The sequence below is a fragment of the Osmia bicornis genome, chromosome 3 (genome assembly GCF_907164935.1).
Source record: "Osmia bicornis bicornis chromosome 3, iOsmBic2.1, whole genome shotgun sequence".
In the NCBI taxonomy this organism is placed as follows: domain Eukaryota; kingdom Metazoa; phylum Arthropoda; class Insecta; order Hymenoptera; family Megachilidae; genus Osmia; species Osmia bicornis.
In genome coordinates this window covers 12027747-12039949 of record NC_060218.1, presented here as the reverse complement: position 1 = coordinate 12039949, position 12203 = coordinate 12027747, and the positions used below count along the sequence as shown (strand labels likewise).

At 45.1% G+C, this 12203-nt stretch overlaps 1 protein-coding gene across 1 annotated transcript; it reads left to right on the top strand.

Annotated features, from left to right (window-relative positions):
• Positions 1-6565: 6565 nt before the first annotated feature.
• On the top strand, positions 6566-7057 carry LOC123987677 (secreted RxLR effector protein 161-like). The gene has a single exon (XM_046285149.1). It carries the CDS (start codon positions 6566-6568, stop codon positions 7055-7057), a length of 492 nt encoding a protein of 163 aa, XP_046141105.1.
• The last annotated feature ends 5146 nt before the right edge of the window (positions 7058-12203 follow it).

Genomic DNA, 12203 nt, shown 5'->3' with positions numbered 1-12203 from the left:
TAAAAATTATTATAAATTCATTAAAAATAATAAAGCTATGCTCTGGCATGTAAGGATGGGTCATGCATCAATTAATTATTTAAAGAAACTACAGAAACAATTTCCGGAGAACAAACAACTGCAAGATGCGATTTTTGATGAATCAATCTTAGATTGCCAAGTTTGTATGATAGCTAAAGTCAACAAATTACCATTTAGTTCAACACATAGACGTGCTACGGAGCCCTTACAAATTATACATTCTGATTTAATGGAGGCTATAGACCCACCATCTCGTTCGAAAGGATATAGATTTATTGCTGTTTTTATCGATGATTTTTCAAGAGTAGCTATGGCGTATCCGATAAAATCTAAAAGCGAAACTGGACATTATTTTGAGGCGTTCGTATGCAGTGCTAGAAATTTGTTATTTACGTTCTGACCAGGGGACTGAGTATACTGGCGGATATACTGTCGAAGTTTTAAACCGTCTGGGAGCAGAACAGCAATTTGGTTGTCCTGATACTCCCGAGCACAACGGGGTATCTGAACGATTTAATCAAACAATTCAAAAGAAAATTAGAGCTTATATGTACGATTCGAAACTGCCAGAAAATATGTGGGATTTAGCGTTAAGTGCTACAGTATATGCGTACAATAGAACTCCTCATAAGTCAAACGACATGAGTACACAGTTGCAAAGATTTGCTCCGAACCATAGTTATAACATGAATCAAATTAAAAGATTTGGATGCTTAGCCTATATAAAGGTACATAGAAAAACAGGGCCTAAATTCAGGTATGAAGGAAGACGTGTAGTTTTAGTAGGATATACCCCGTCGGGTTATCAGTTGTTAAAACCAGAGGAAGGTAAATATTACGAAAGTAGAAATGTTAGGTTTAATGAAAAGTTAGTGTATGGAGATAAATATGGTAAAGATGCAATTAAAGACTGGCCAGCAGTAGAAGTAAAGATTGATGAAAATAAATGGTTTGTAGAATTTGAAAAAGAAGTTAGTAAAAGTTCAGATGATTTTTCAAATTCGGAGGGAGAAGTTGGAAATATCGTAAATGAGAATGATTCTAGTGTATAAGAAGAACCGAAAAGAAAGAGAGGAAGGCCGAGAAAAACGCCCATCGAAATTGATAAGAAGATAGAAAATAAAGAATCAGATAACGTGGATGGCACAAGCATTTTTGACATTACAAAAGTATCGCTTGCTGCTCAATATTATGAATTAGAACAAAACGAGGGGATTAAAATTAATGACGAAGTATATCATGCTCTTTTAGCGAAGATTAACAATGATCCAGTACCGTACAAAGAAGCTATGCAAAGTAACGAACGAAATGAGTGGGAAAAGGCAATTTTAAGTGAATTAAATTCGATGAATAAAAATAAAGTTTGGAATTTAGTAGACAGGACTACAAAATCAAAAATTGGGAGAAAAGCAAATATTATTGATTCAAAGTGGGTTCTAAAGAAAAAGCTTGGAACAAACGGGGAAGTAAAATATAAAGCTCGGTTAATGATCAGGGGTTTTAAGGATAAGAATTACTACTAGGTCTGTTGTCCGCTTCGCTTCTAACACAATAATGAGCGCAACCCCTATTCAGTAAGGGCTAATTTGTAGTGAAAAGCTTAAATGGTGATATCGATTTGTAATAAAATTTAGGAATTTTCTTGCGCGTGAATTTTTAGAGCGAACCTCTCCTTGGCGCGTTCGGCAGTAAGATCGTTTCGAAGGAACGTTACGATTCCCATACAGGGGAATTTCGGCCCCCTCTCTTCTAATTCTCTCATCCAGCGAAATTCTGTGTCGATTGTACGTAAGTACTGTTCATTGCTGGTAAGTTGCCGAGCACCAACAAACTGAACCGACAGAGGGGCACGGGGACTGTGCGTTCGCTCCACCGCCGACGAGATACTGTTAAAGACTGCCAGCCTTATGGGAGTTCGCGGCGGCGAAAAAAGTCGACGTTTTGCCTCAGTAGCGGTCAGTGCCTCAGCGGGGGTCTACGCTAGGAACGGCAGACCCAAAGAATAAGAAACCGCAACAATAGGGCCGCTTTTACGACTTGCCACTCAAACCGAAATGTATCTACTGAACATCGGGAAATTTGTAAACGTTATATCTTGAAAACTAATTAAAATCGGGTGTATACATTAAAGCTTAATGAATTCGTCTTGAAAAGCACTATCACATCATGTGAAAAAAAATATATAGTTCCATTTAAAAAACGAAACTTGACCATGATATCTTTTAAACTAATAATATAAATAAATTTTCGTTCACGCCAAAACATGGACCCCTTTTTACTGTGCAATTTCCATATAAACAATTTTTCCTATCATCAATAGTTCCGAAATAAAACGTCTGTCACACTTTAGCGCGGACACACTGTACAAATTTGTCCACTGCTTGACACAGTCTGCGACCTTTCAGAATATTCGGGGTCTGTTTTCTGTTATAAAGTCTTGCCATAAAACTTTGAAAAAGAAAGGACAGTCAATGATGGGTCATGATGGGGTATCTGTGGGCAATGACGCACTCAGAATTTGTTCTTGGAAGTAGCTAAGTTGAACGAATAAAAATATTTTTAATACAAAAAACAGTGTTATTAATATGTGACATAAACAGTAACACTAATTTAATTAGGAACGGATTTTAGAAAATTTTCTGATGTTCTCCTTCCTTTTTCTTTGGGGGATGCTAGAGCCCCTTATGCCCCCCCCCCCCCCTTGAGTGCGCCAGTGTCAGCGCGGGGTATGCAAGGACGCGAACTTTCAAACGTTTGGGACGTTCGACTCTGTTCACCACATGGCAGAATAAGGGAATATACTAAGCGCTTAGTATGTCATTTTCTGTTAAAAATGCCTACTTCCGCTACCTGTGAGAAAGGTAAAAATGCCCACCTGTTAACAGTCTGCTAAGAGACGAGTCTCTGTTAACAGTTAAATGATATTTTTCGTTTAAGAATCATTATTTTATAAATATAACAGTAATTTTCGAATTATTTTTTATTCAATTTCTTGTACTTTTTCAGAATGTTACATATCAAATATTCTTATTTTTCATTTATTTATTTAATATCGATTATTACAATAATTGTATTATTGTATTACAATAAGAATGTAATACAATTATAAGGTAAAATATAATTGTTTCCCAAGCAGCACCGACGAGATAATTATTGTACTGTGACAAAGCTAAATCATCTCGTTGGTGGTATAACAGTTTTTTTCGGGGGTACAATGGGTAATATGACTATTCTACATTATCCATCATTCCTATTTACCGATCGTACCCCAGGCCCACTGGGCCCACTTGGCGTGCCGAACTTTAACACAGCGGTTGGCAGTCTTTAAGGGGGTAGACACGGGTAATGCAGCGAGGTGACATTACCGGCAAAAATGGGCCTAAAAAGGGGTCCGGGACTTTTCGCTTTTCGTCCTTATATGAGAGTATTTCAGGCTGGGTGAGGGCTCATTCGAAAGAGGAAGGTTCAATGCAGCACGCTCTGGTCATGATTGAACGATATTTTGTTAATATCTAATAATATGAGTGTCCAAAGTAGAGGAAAAATCGAGAAAATACATCCGCAGAATCAAAGGTATTTTTAGGTCACTAAAACAGTTTTATGACTCAAATGATGACCAGAGCGTGCTGCATTGAACCTTTCTCTTTCGAATGAGCCCTCACCCAGCCTCAAATATTCTCATATAAGGACGAAAAGCGAAAAGTCGCGATTGCATTCTCACAGACGAGTTTCGCCATTATCTGGATACTACAGAGCAAGTCACGTGACAAATTTAGTTCAGCTATTAGTTATAAGGTGGCGTCTAAGTAGAAAGGCTGCCGATTTGGAATTGTAGTCAGAATCAAGCGTTAGCTTGATTACGTCACTCGAACTGTGCTGCGAAGGCAAGCGAAAAAGGCAACATCGCCGGAACTCTGAGTGAGACGCACTACAGTCATGCTGTCCTTCTCTCATTCTGAATGTTGAGATTGTCCCTTTTCGCTAAGATTTGACTGCTGCCCGCCTGGATTTTTCACAGCGCCCCATAACAAACCTCCCCCATTCAAACTATATCGTATTTGGTATCATTTTAATCCGAAAAATTTCACCAATGCGCTAGTAAAAGTTTCACTAAAAAAAAGTCAAAAATAAAAAAGTTTTTTGATTCAATTAGTATTAGTCGCACCGATACGTTTCGGCTCTTTCCTTTGATCATCGGACCTCTCTCTTTCCGCCACTGTCTATCCCTTTCTACGTTCACGCTTGGCTGGTCGTCGCATGTAACCCGAGTTTCGACACCTCGGCTGGATATATGCAACGTCTGGGTCCCAATCTCTGTTGCATATATTCAACTTTTACTGTATATACCCGAGGTCCCTCCATTTATTAGTTCTAATAGTACCATATTACTTTTTTATGCAGAATGTTTCAAGGAGTTGACACAAGTAAAAAAAATGCAATTCCACTTAAATAAAAAATGGATTTGCATTTTTTGCGTGCATCGTTGCATTCACGAAGAAAATGAAATCACAGAAAAATAGACATTATCATACCATTGAACTTTTATATAAACAGCTTTTTCCTATCTCTTACCAAATTCAAGATATAACCCGTCCCAATTGCATGACGTATCCTGTATACTTTTATTAATTAAGAAATATTTATTTAAAAAAGTTAATAACTTTTTCTCAAAATGATTCTCAGATTGCACGTTCCTTCGGTTTTTCAGAGCAGGCATATATTTTTCAGCAGCGAGGAGTGCTACGGTGTGCTATGTAAAATCCACGCGTTTGGTCAGTCAGAATTTATCGGAGCGGGACAATTCTATCATTTGGGTTGAAAGAAGGATAGCATGATCACCGTACATCTCACTCTAAACACGCGCCAATGTTTCGCTTTCGTTCTTCAGGCGTATCGTCGCGATGCCTCTGGCGAGATGAGCGTTTGAATGTGTTTGTAAAAATACTTGAGGCGCTGTTGCCTTCCTAGATCGTGTTGCGCGCACATTAGCTGAGAATTAAACCTTTCAAGTTCGTACCAGATCACGCAAGTGGCTCCACCAGGCCCAACGAAAAAACTGCTGTAATACCGACGTCCCGAATCGGTGACGTCACGTACTGTGTCTACCCCCTTAAGAGTATCTCGTCGGTGGCTCCACCTAATCCCCTCCAGGAGCCCGCAACTTGAGAAGTCAGCGGTCACATTGCATAGGCGTAAAATTTCCGTATTCGCGGGGGATACATTTAACTATATAAACATGCTATTTGTTCGGGATATTAATGGATTTTTTATAATACTCGTTTTTGACAACAGTTGTTATTACGCAAAATTTATTGTAATTACATAATGGAAAGTGTAAAAATTCTCTTAAAATTAAAATAATGTAAACCCTGAATCTACGTCTACGCCAATGCGTCCGAATCGTCGCTCACTATCGCTTCATCTCATTCTGTTTCAATGTCTGTCCTTAGCGACGTTCGTCACGCGATAGATTTGTGGATGTAAGGGCCTCGACCAATAAACATAATACGTGAGACTGGAGGCAGATCAACGAATTTGATTGGACAACAACTTACCAGCAACGAACAGTACAAGAACGTTCGCGACAAAAGACGATCTCGCTCTATGGTACGGCAGAGCGGCGTTCCTTTTTCGTTTTCAATTGTACCATAAAATTACTAAAAAAGAATTCTAATTTATTTAACTGTAAATTTACACATTATGACTTGCGCTTCGCTCCTGTCGGCCGTCCCGCGACGGCCACGTTTTCATTTCAATGCTTTTTCATTGAAGATCAGTTTTTTGTGATTATTTCACCATGCTTGGGCCAATTTTTTATTTCAATAGCCTATGACCATCACATTGAGGTCATAGATACAAATTTGGTGAGGATTGGATAAGCCGTCTAAGAGGAGTCTCTGGAAAACGAAATACACTTTTCGGAAGAAATTGAGCTTCGCTCGCTGCGCTCAATGATCTAATAAGAGAAACGTATGCACTTGTATCTCGGTTGCCTCTAGTAAGAGCTGTACTAGCTATTATAAATAAATATGGATTAGAAGTAAATCAACTAGATGTTAAGACAGCGTTTTTGATTGGAACGATTGAAGAGAAGATTTTCATGGAAATTCCTGAAGGAACGAAGTACTGTAATGAAATAAAAAGTAAAAAGGTGTGTAAATTATTACGAACTTTATATGGTTTGCGGATTAGTCCTAAACGCTGGAATCAAAAGTTTACTGAAGTAGCTTTAGATATAGGATTGATTAATGATGATAATGAACCTTGTTTGTTTATGTGGCGAAACGATGATAAATTTTTAATTCTTTTATTGTATGTCGATGACATACTTATAGCCAGCAATAACTCGAGAAAACTTAGTGAAGTGAAAATTAAATTACAAAAGGCTTTTGAAATGACAGATCTAGGACAACCACAGGAGTTTCTCGGAATTTCAATCACAAGAGATAAAAAACAACGTACAATGATATTAAGTCAAGAAAAATATATTAATAAAATTTTACTTAGATTTAAGCTTGATGAAATGTACCCACAACGAACTCCGATGGTTACTACGCAAGTAGCAAATCGAGAAAGACGAGATCGAGAAGAAGCGTGTGACTTGAATTTGCTAAAACAGACTAAAACAATAGAAAATGAACCATACAGAGAAGCAGTAGGAAGTCTTTTGTATTTAGCATGCGTGACACGACCAGACATTTCCTATGCCGTTAATGTGTTAAGCAGACACCAATTAAATTCTACCGAATACGAATGGAAAATGGTTCAGAGAGTTTTTAGGTATTTAATGGGCACTAAAGATTTAGGTTTAAAGTTTATGGGGAAAAACGATAGTATGCAAGCCTTTTATGATGCAAACTTTGCTGATTGCAAAAATTCATTGACGACTTGTGGTTTCGTTATTCAATTGTATGGTGATACAATAGCATGGAAAATACATAAACAAAACTATGTTGCTCTATCTACTTGTCAGGCCGAATACGTAGCAATGAGCGAGGCTTGTCAAGAATTAGTTGCAATTGATTCTGAATCATGAGGGCTCTGCCCCTCCCCCTGCACCCCCTCCCCATAACATCTAACCTAACCTAACCACTTCTATTGCGACCCGACTTCCGGTCCAAGTTGATTGCATGTCTTAAGTTCCAATTTTGCATACACTTGACCTAAATTTGAACCCCGAGACCGCTACTGCCTAGTCTTCCAACAGACGGAAGAGTAGTCCTACTGTGCCGAAGACGGCGATTATTATTAACTGACTTTATTTAATTAACGGATGATCTCCTCATATTAAAACCTGTTGCATTCGACTCCGTTAACCGAGATCTATCGATTGACACCATTTTCGACCCGATCGGAGTGACGTCCTACACGGAAGGGTAGCCCGCCCAACCACTGTCCCGTTCCTGAAATTCTTCCATCAGTGTTAAAGTTGATTTCACAACGTATTTGTCATACCAATCGTTCAAGTTTGATGTAGAAAATGATTGTTTATTTCTCACACTGAAACTTTTCACATCACTTTTATTATTAACGGTAAACTCCCAATACAGCACCGTATTCACTTTTATGCATGAATGATTTTGGAAAACTTCCGCCAGACGTTGGAATACTATTTTTCTAGCATCTTCCAAAAAGTTTCGTGGTTCAGTATGCTTGGTGTTGATTATAATTCCTGTAGTTATCCGGTTATGGAAAGCTGATTCTACATCCTCCCAGATAAGAGATGATGATGATGATGCATGTGATTCAGCATCTGTTTTCCCTTGACCTTCGCCTATTTTTACAGATCCGTGTAACTCTGCTCTTAACGATTTAAATCTCGCTATCCTGGCTGTTAAACTATAAGTCCTTTTCGAGTTGCAATCGCTCTATCATTAAATCGTGCATTGATTGCATTGCACAAGACATGCGTTTCGGTCGTCGTTACTACTTATGGCTGCAATACGTTGTGTCAAAAGTTGTTCTATATAGGCAAGTTCGTTTAGTAATATTGCTTTTTGACCACTAGGACGATCATTGTAACGATACAATATCCTACATGTCGATTCTCGACGATATTCTCCGGGGTGATGCTGTCGGCGATGGCACGCTCCACACCTTTTCGCTCGTCCGCAAAATAATCATAGACAAAGAAGGTGTGGAACGCATCGTCCTCCTCGTTGCCACAAAGCAAGCAGCGAGGTGACCCTACCTTCCGCATCCTGAATAGGTACTAACGGAAGTATCCGTGTCCTGTCAGGAATTGCGTCAGCAACTAGCGTCCCAACGCTGTTGCCAGCGCCCGATAGTTCGCTCGCGGACTTGCTCCGCGGCGTCCGCTCGCCCGATCTCAGAGCTCTGGAGATATACCTCCTTTCGCTCTTGGGCGAGCAGATCTATCGGGATCGTGCCGGCAACAACTAGCGCCGCGTCCTCGGACACTGTGCGGTACGAACACGCAACGCGCAGTGCCCCGCGGCGCTGGACGACGGCCATCCGAGTACGGTACTTTTTTACCCTAAGAGCGTCTGCCCAGATTTCTGCCCCGTAAAGGAGAGCTGCCTGGACGGACGTCAACAGGAGTCTTCTCTTGCACAGCTTCGGGCCTCCAACGTTCGCCATGAGACGACTTAGCGCCGCCGTACTCTGCACGGCCTTGTTGCAGACCCTGCGAATATGCTCCCAGAAGGTGAGCCGGTTGTCCAACATCACCCTCAGGTATCTGGCAGAGCTGCAGGTCTGTACAGGCTGAGTCCCGACCATCATCGTGATGGAGGTGGGTATTCTGTTCTTCGTGAGAATCACCATCTCCGTCTTGGCAGCAACCAACTGGAGACCGTGATCTTCCATCCACCCGTTGACCCTGCGTATAACTTGTTTAAGCGTAAGTTGGGCCACCTCGGAACTCCGTGCCGTAATGACGGCACCGACGTCGTCGGCGAATGCGACGAGGAACGCGTTATCGAGCATGTCTAGGAAAAGCAGGCTGTCGTATATGACATTCCAGAGGTCAGGTCCCAACACTGACCCCTGTGACGCTCCGGCGGTGACATCCTTCATCCTAATGCCCTGGGCTGTCATGTACGTCAGTTTGCGGTCCCTCCGGTAATCTCTCATCATCGCAGCTAGATACGGAGATACCCTGAAGGACCGCTCGAGCGTATGGAGCATGCCGCTCCACCTAGCCGAATTGAACGCGTTTCTCACGTCGAGGGTCACGAGGAGTACTATGGGCCTAGCCTTATGACAAGCGATTTCGGCCTAGGGTACTGCCCCGGTCACCTCGGCGATCGCATCAATCGTGGAGTGCCCTTTGCTGAAGCCGTGAGGCCCCCGGCTTGCTCAATAACGGCCGCCAATGAGCAAGCGCTCCATCATCTTCCCCGCTGTGTCTAACATACACAGGGGGCGATGAAATGATGGAGAATCGGGGTCGCCTTTGCTCTTGGGAATCAAGGCAAGGCGTGCCAGCTTCCACCGGGCTGGGAAGACTCCTGCTCTCAGGCACCCGTTGTACATACCGAGCAAGAGGCCAGGGCAGTTGCGAGCAGCTGCCTTAATCGCCTCTGCCGGTATGCCGTCGGAGCCCGGGGCCCTCCCGGACTTCATGCTGCGGTCCGCAAGCATGAGCTCCTCGGCGCGGAACGGCGGGATATCCTTCGCCTCATCGGTCAGTCGGGGCTTGACAGTGACCGGATGTGTCGGAAATAGGGCATCCACGACGTTTCGCGCCTTTCTCTCGTCCATGACCTGGGTGGGTGGGCAGAGCTTGCCCATCACGAGCTTGTAGCCCCTCCCCCAAGGATCCTGGTTCACTTCGTCGCAGAGCTGCTTCCAGCTGCGTTCCTTGCTCGTCCGGATGGCTTTGCCTAAGGCCTTCTTGTCGGCTTTGTAAGCCGTGGCCTTTTCCGCCGCCTCGGGTCGGCTAGCGGCGCGTTGCGCCAACCTGCGCGATCGATGGCAAAGCCTCCGGAACTCGGCAATCTTGTCATTCCACCAGTACGCTTGCGTCCTCCCTTTCCAAAGCCTCTTGCGAGGCATGGACGCGCCGCATGCGCGGTGGATGATCCCCATGGTAGCGTCCACTAGAGCTCCACCGCGCCGACATCATTTCCGTCCTCGGGCACTGGTGGAATGTGCCGAGCGCCGTCGAGCAAGGTTGCGACGAATTTTTCACCGTCCATCTTGACCGCGTTCCAGCCAGATGGTTGACGCGCGCTAGCAGCTGACTGCTTTCGCGTCGCGTCGATGAGCTGGAAAGTGATATACTGATGATCACTACCAGTGAAGTCATCCATCACCTTCCAACCAACGGCTTTGCGAACCAGATCCTCCGACACCAACGTGATATCAGGGATCGAATACCCGAAGCCCGGTCGCCGGTACGTTGGTGTTGTACCGACGTTGAGGACGACAAGGCCGAGTCGAGCAGCCATCTCCAACACCAGTTTGCCTCTGGTGTTGGGTTGCGGCATGCCCCACTCTATGGCCCGCGCGTTAAAGTCTCCGGCGACAACAAGTCTGCCGGTGATATCGCGCAGATCGTCCTCAAGGGCCTCGAGCTTGTCCCTGAACGCCTTAATGCCGTCACTGGGGGAGAAGTAGCAGCTCACGAAGGTGCCTTGCTCCGCCGTCACCCACACGTAGCAGCATCAAGCTCCGTGACTGGCAATCCAAACAAGGGGGTCAACGACCCAAATCGCCGCTGAGCCGGAGTTGTCTACGTGCCAGCCTGCTCTTGTCCGGTAGGGTTCGCTGATGATCGCTACGCTTGCGCGGTGCTCGTGAACGAGCTGCGTGAGCAAATCATCGGCGACCCTACTCCTGTTCAGGTTGCCCTGGAGGACGAAGGTCATTTCTTCCGTCCTTTCGCTTTGTCCAGGGCAACCCGGAACGCCTTACATGCCCCGGAGCCTGGTATATGCTCTGGAGGCTGTGCGCCCTTTGCTCCATCAGCGCAGAGGAAGCACCGCGGCTTGCCGGTGCAGGCGGTCGCCTTGTGCCCCTGTTGGCCGCGCTTCCAACAGAGTCTGCTGCGATCCGGTCCTCTGCACTCCTGCTTCCGGTGGCCGTATCCCAAGCATCCCTCTGCCGTATGCGGCAGCGAACCCAGTCGACGTGCAGCTTCCGCTTTTCAACGAGCTTGCGGGCCGGCTTGTCGTCGAATTCGACGACCGCCATTCTTAATTCGCGCGCGTTTGGCGCGAAAACGGCGACCTTGATCTCGCCGCTCAAGTCGGCACCGAGCTCGCGACGTACAGCCTCCGGGCGTTGTAAGGCAGTCCATGTCCAAGACCTCCAGCCGAACACGGCTGGTGAGGATCCTGGCCTCACCGGACTGCTCTACGGCCTCCTGAATCGCCTGCTGGAGGGCCATCTGGTTTCCGCAGCGGTCCAACTCAAGGAGGACGGCGCCCTCCTTCGTTTTTCGGGCCGTGCGAATAACCGTCTCGGTATCCTCGGGGCGCACTTTCGAGCGTATTGCCCTGAGGACTTCCGCATAAGTCTTGCCTTCCGCAGACTTAACGACCACAGCGCTCCGGTTGGAGTGCTGGCGTGGTTTCTTTCTTTTCTTCTTCTTCTTGTTCTTCTTCGAAGCAGGCAAATCCTCCGGCGTCGACTCTGTAGCCGGTTTTTTAGCCGGCACCTTCTTACCGCCCTTCTGCTGCGAGGGCAGGTTGTCAATTTTGCCCTTCTTGGGCATACCACTTCCGTTAGAGGAGCCATCATTCCTGCTCTTCTTGCGCTTTGTAACAATGGCCCAAGTTTCCGCACCTTGGACCACCGTTTTCCTCCTCTTATCATCTTCCCGCTCCTCTGGGCTAGAAAGCACCGCCCTTCCTTTTTTCTGGTGGTCAGCAGTAGAGGCCGGAGTACAGAGATGTGTAACCGTCGACACGGGCGCGGCTTGTAAGGCACTTAGCGCCTTACAGCGCGTTACTCTGCTGAAGCACATCATATCCACCAAGTCTCCAAGGCGCGAAATGCCGTCCTTCACAGAATTGAAGATGTCGCGCTGCCTCTCCGTTGCAACTTTCATAGCCTCGAGGACCTCACGCATACGCGTCAATTGGGCGCCCTCAACGGCGTCAATTTCCCGGAGCTTGCCCCAGATATCCTCTGAGGTATGTAGGTATTAACTCCGTCTTCTTGCTGCAGCCTGTAGCAGGAGACACTATGGTGGCCAGATCAGCCACCACCAT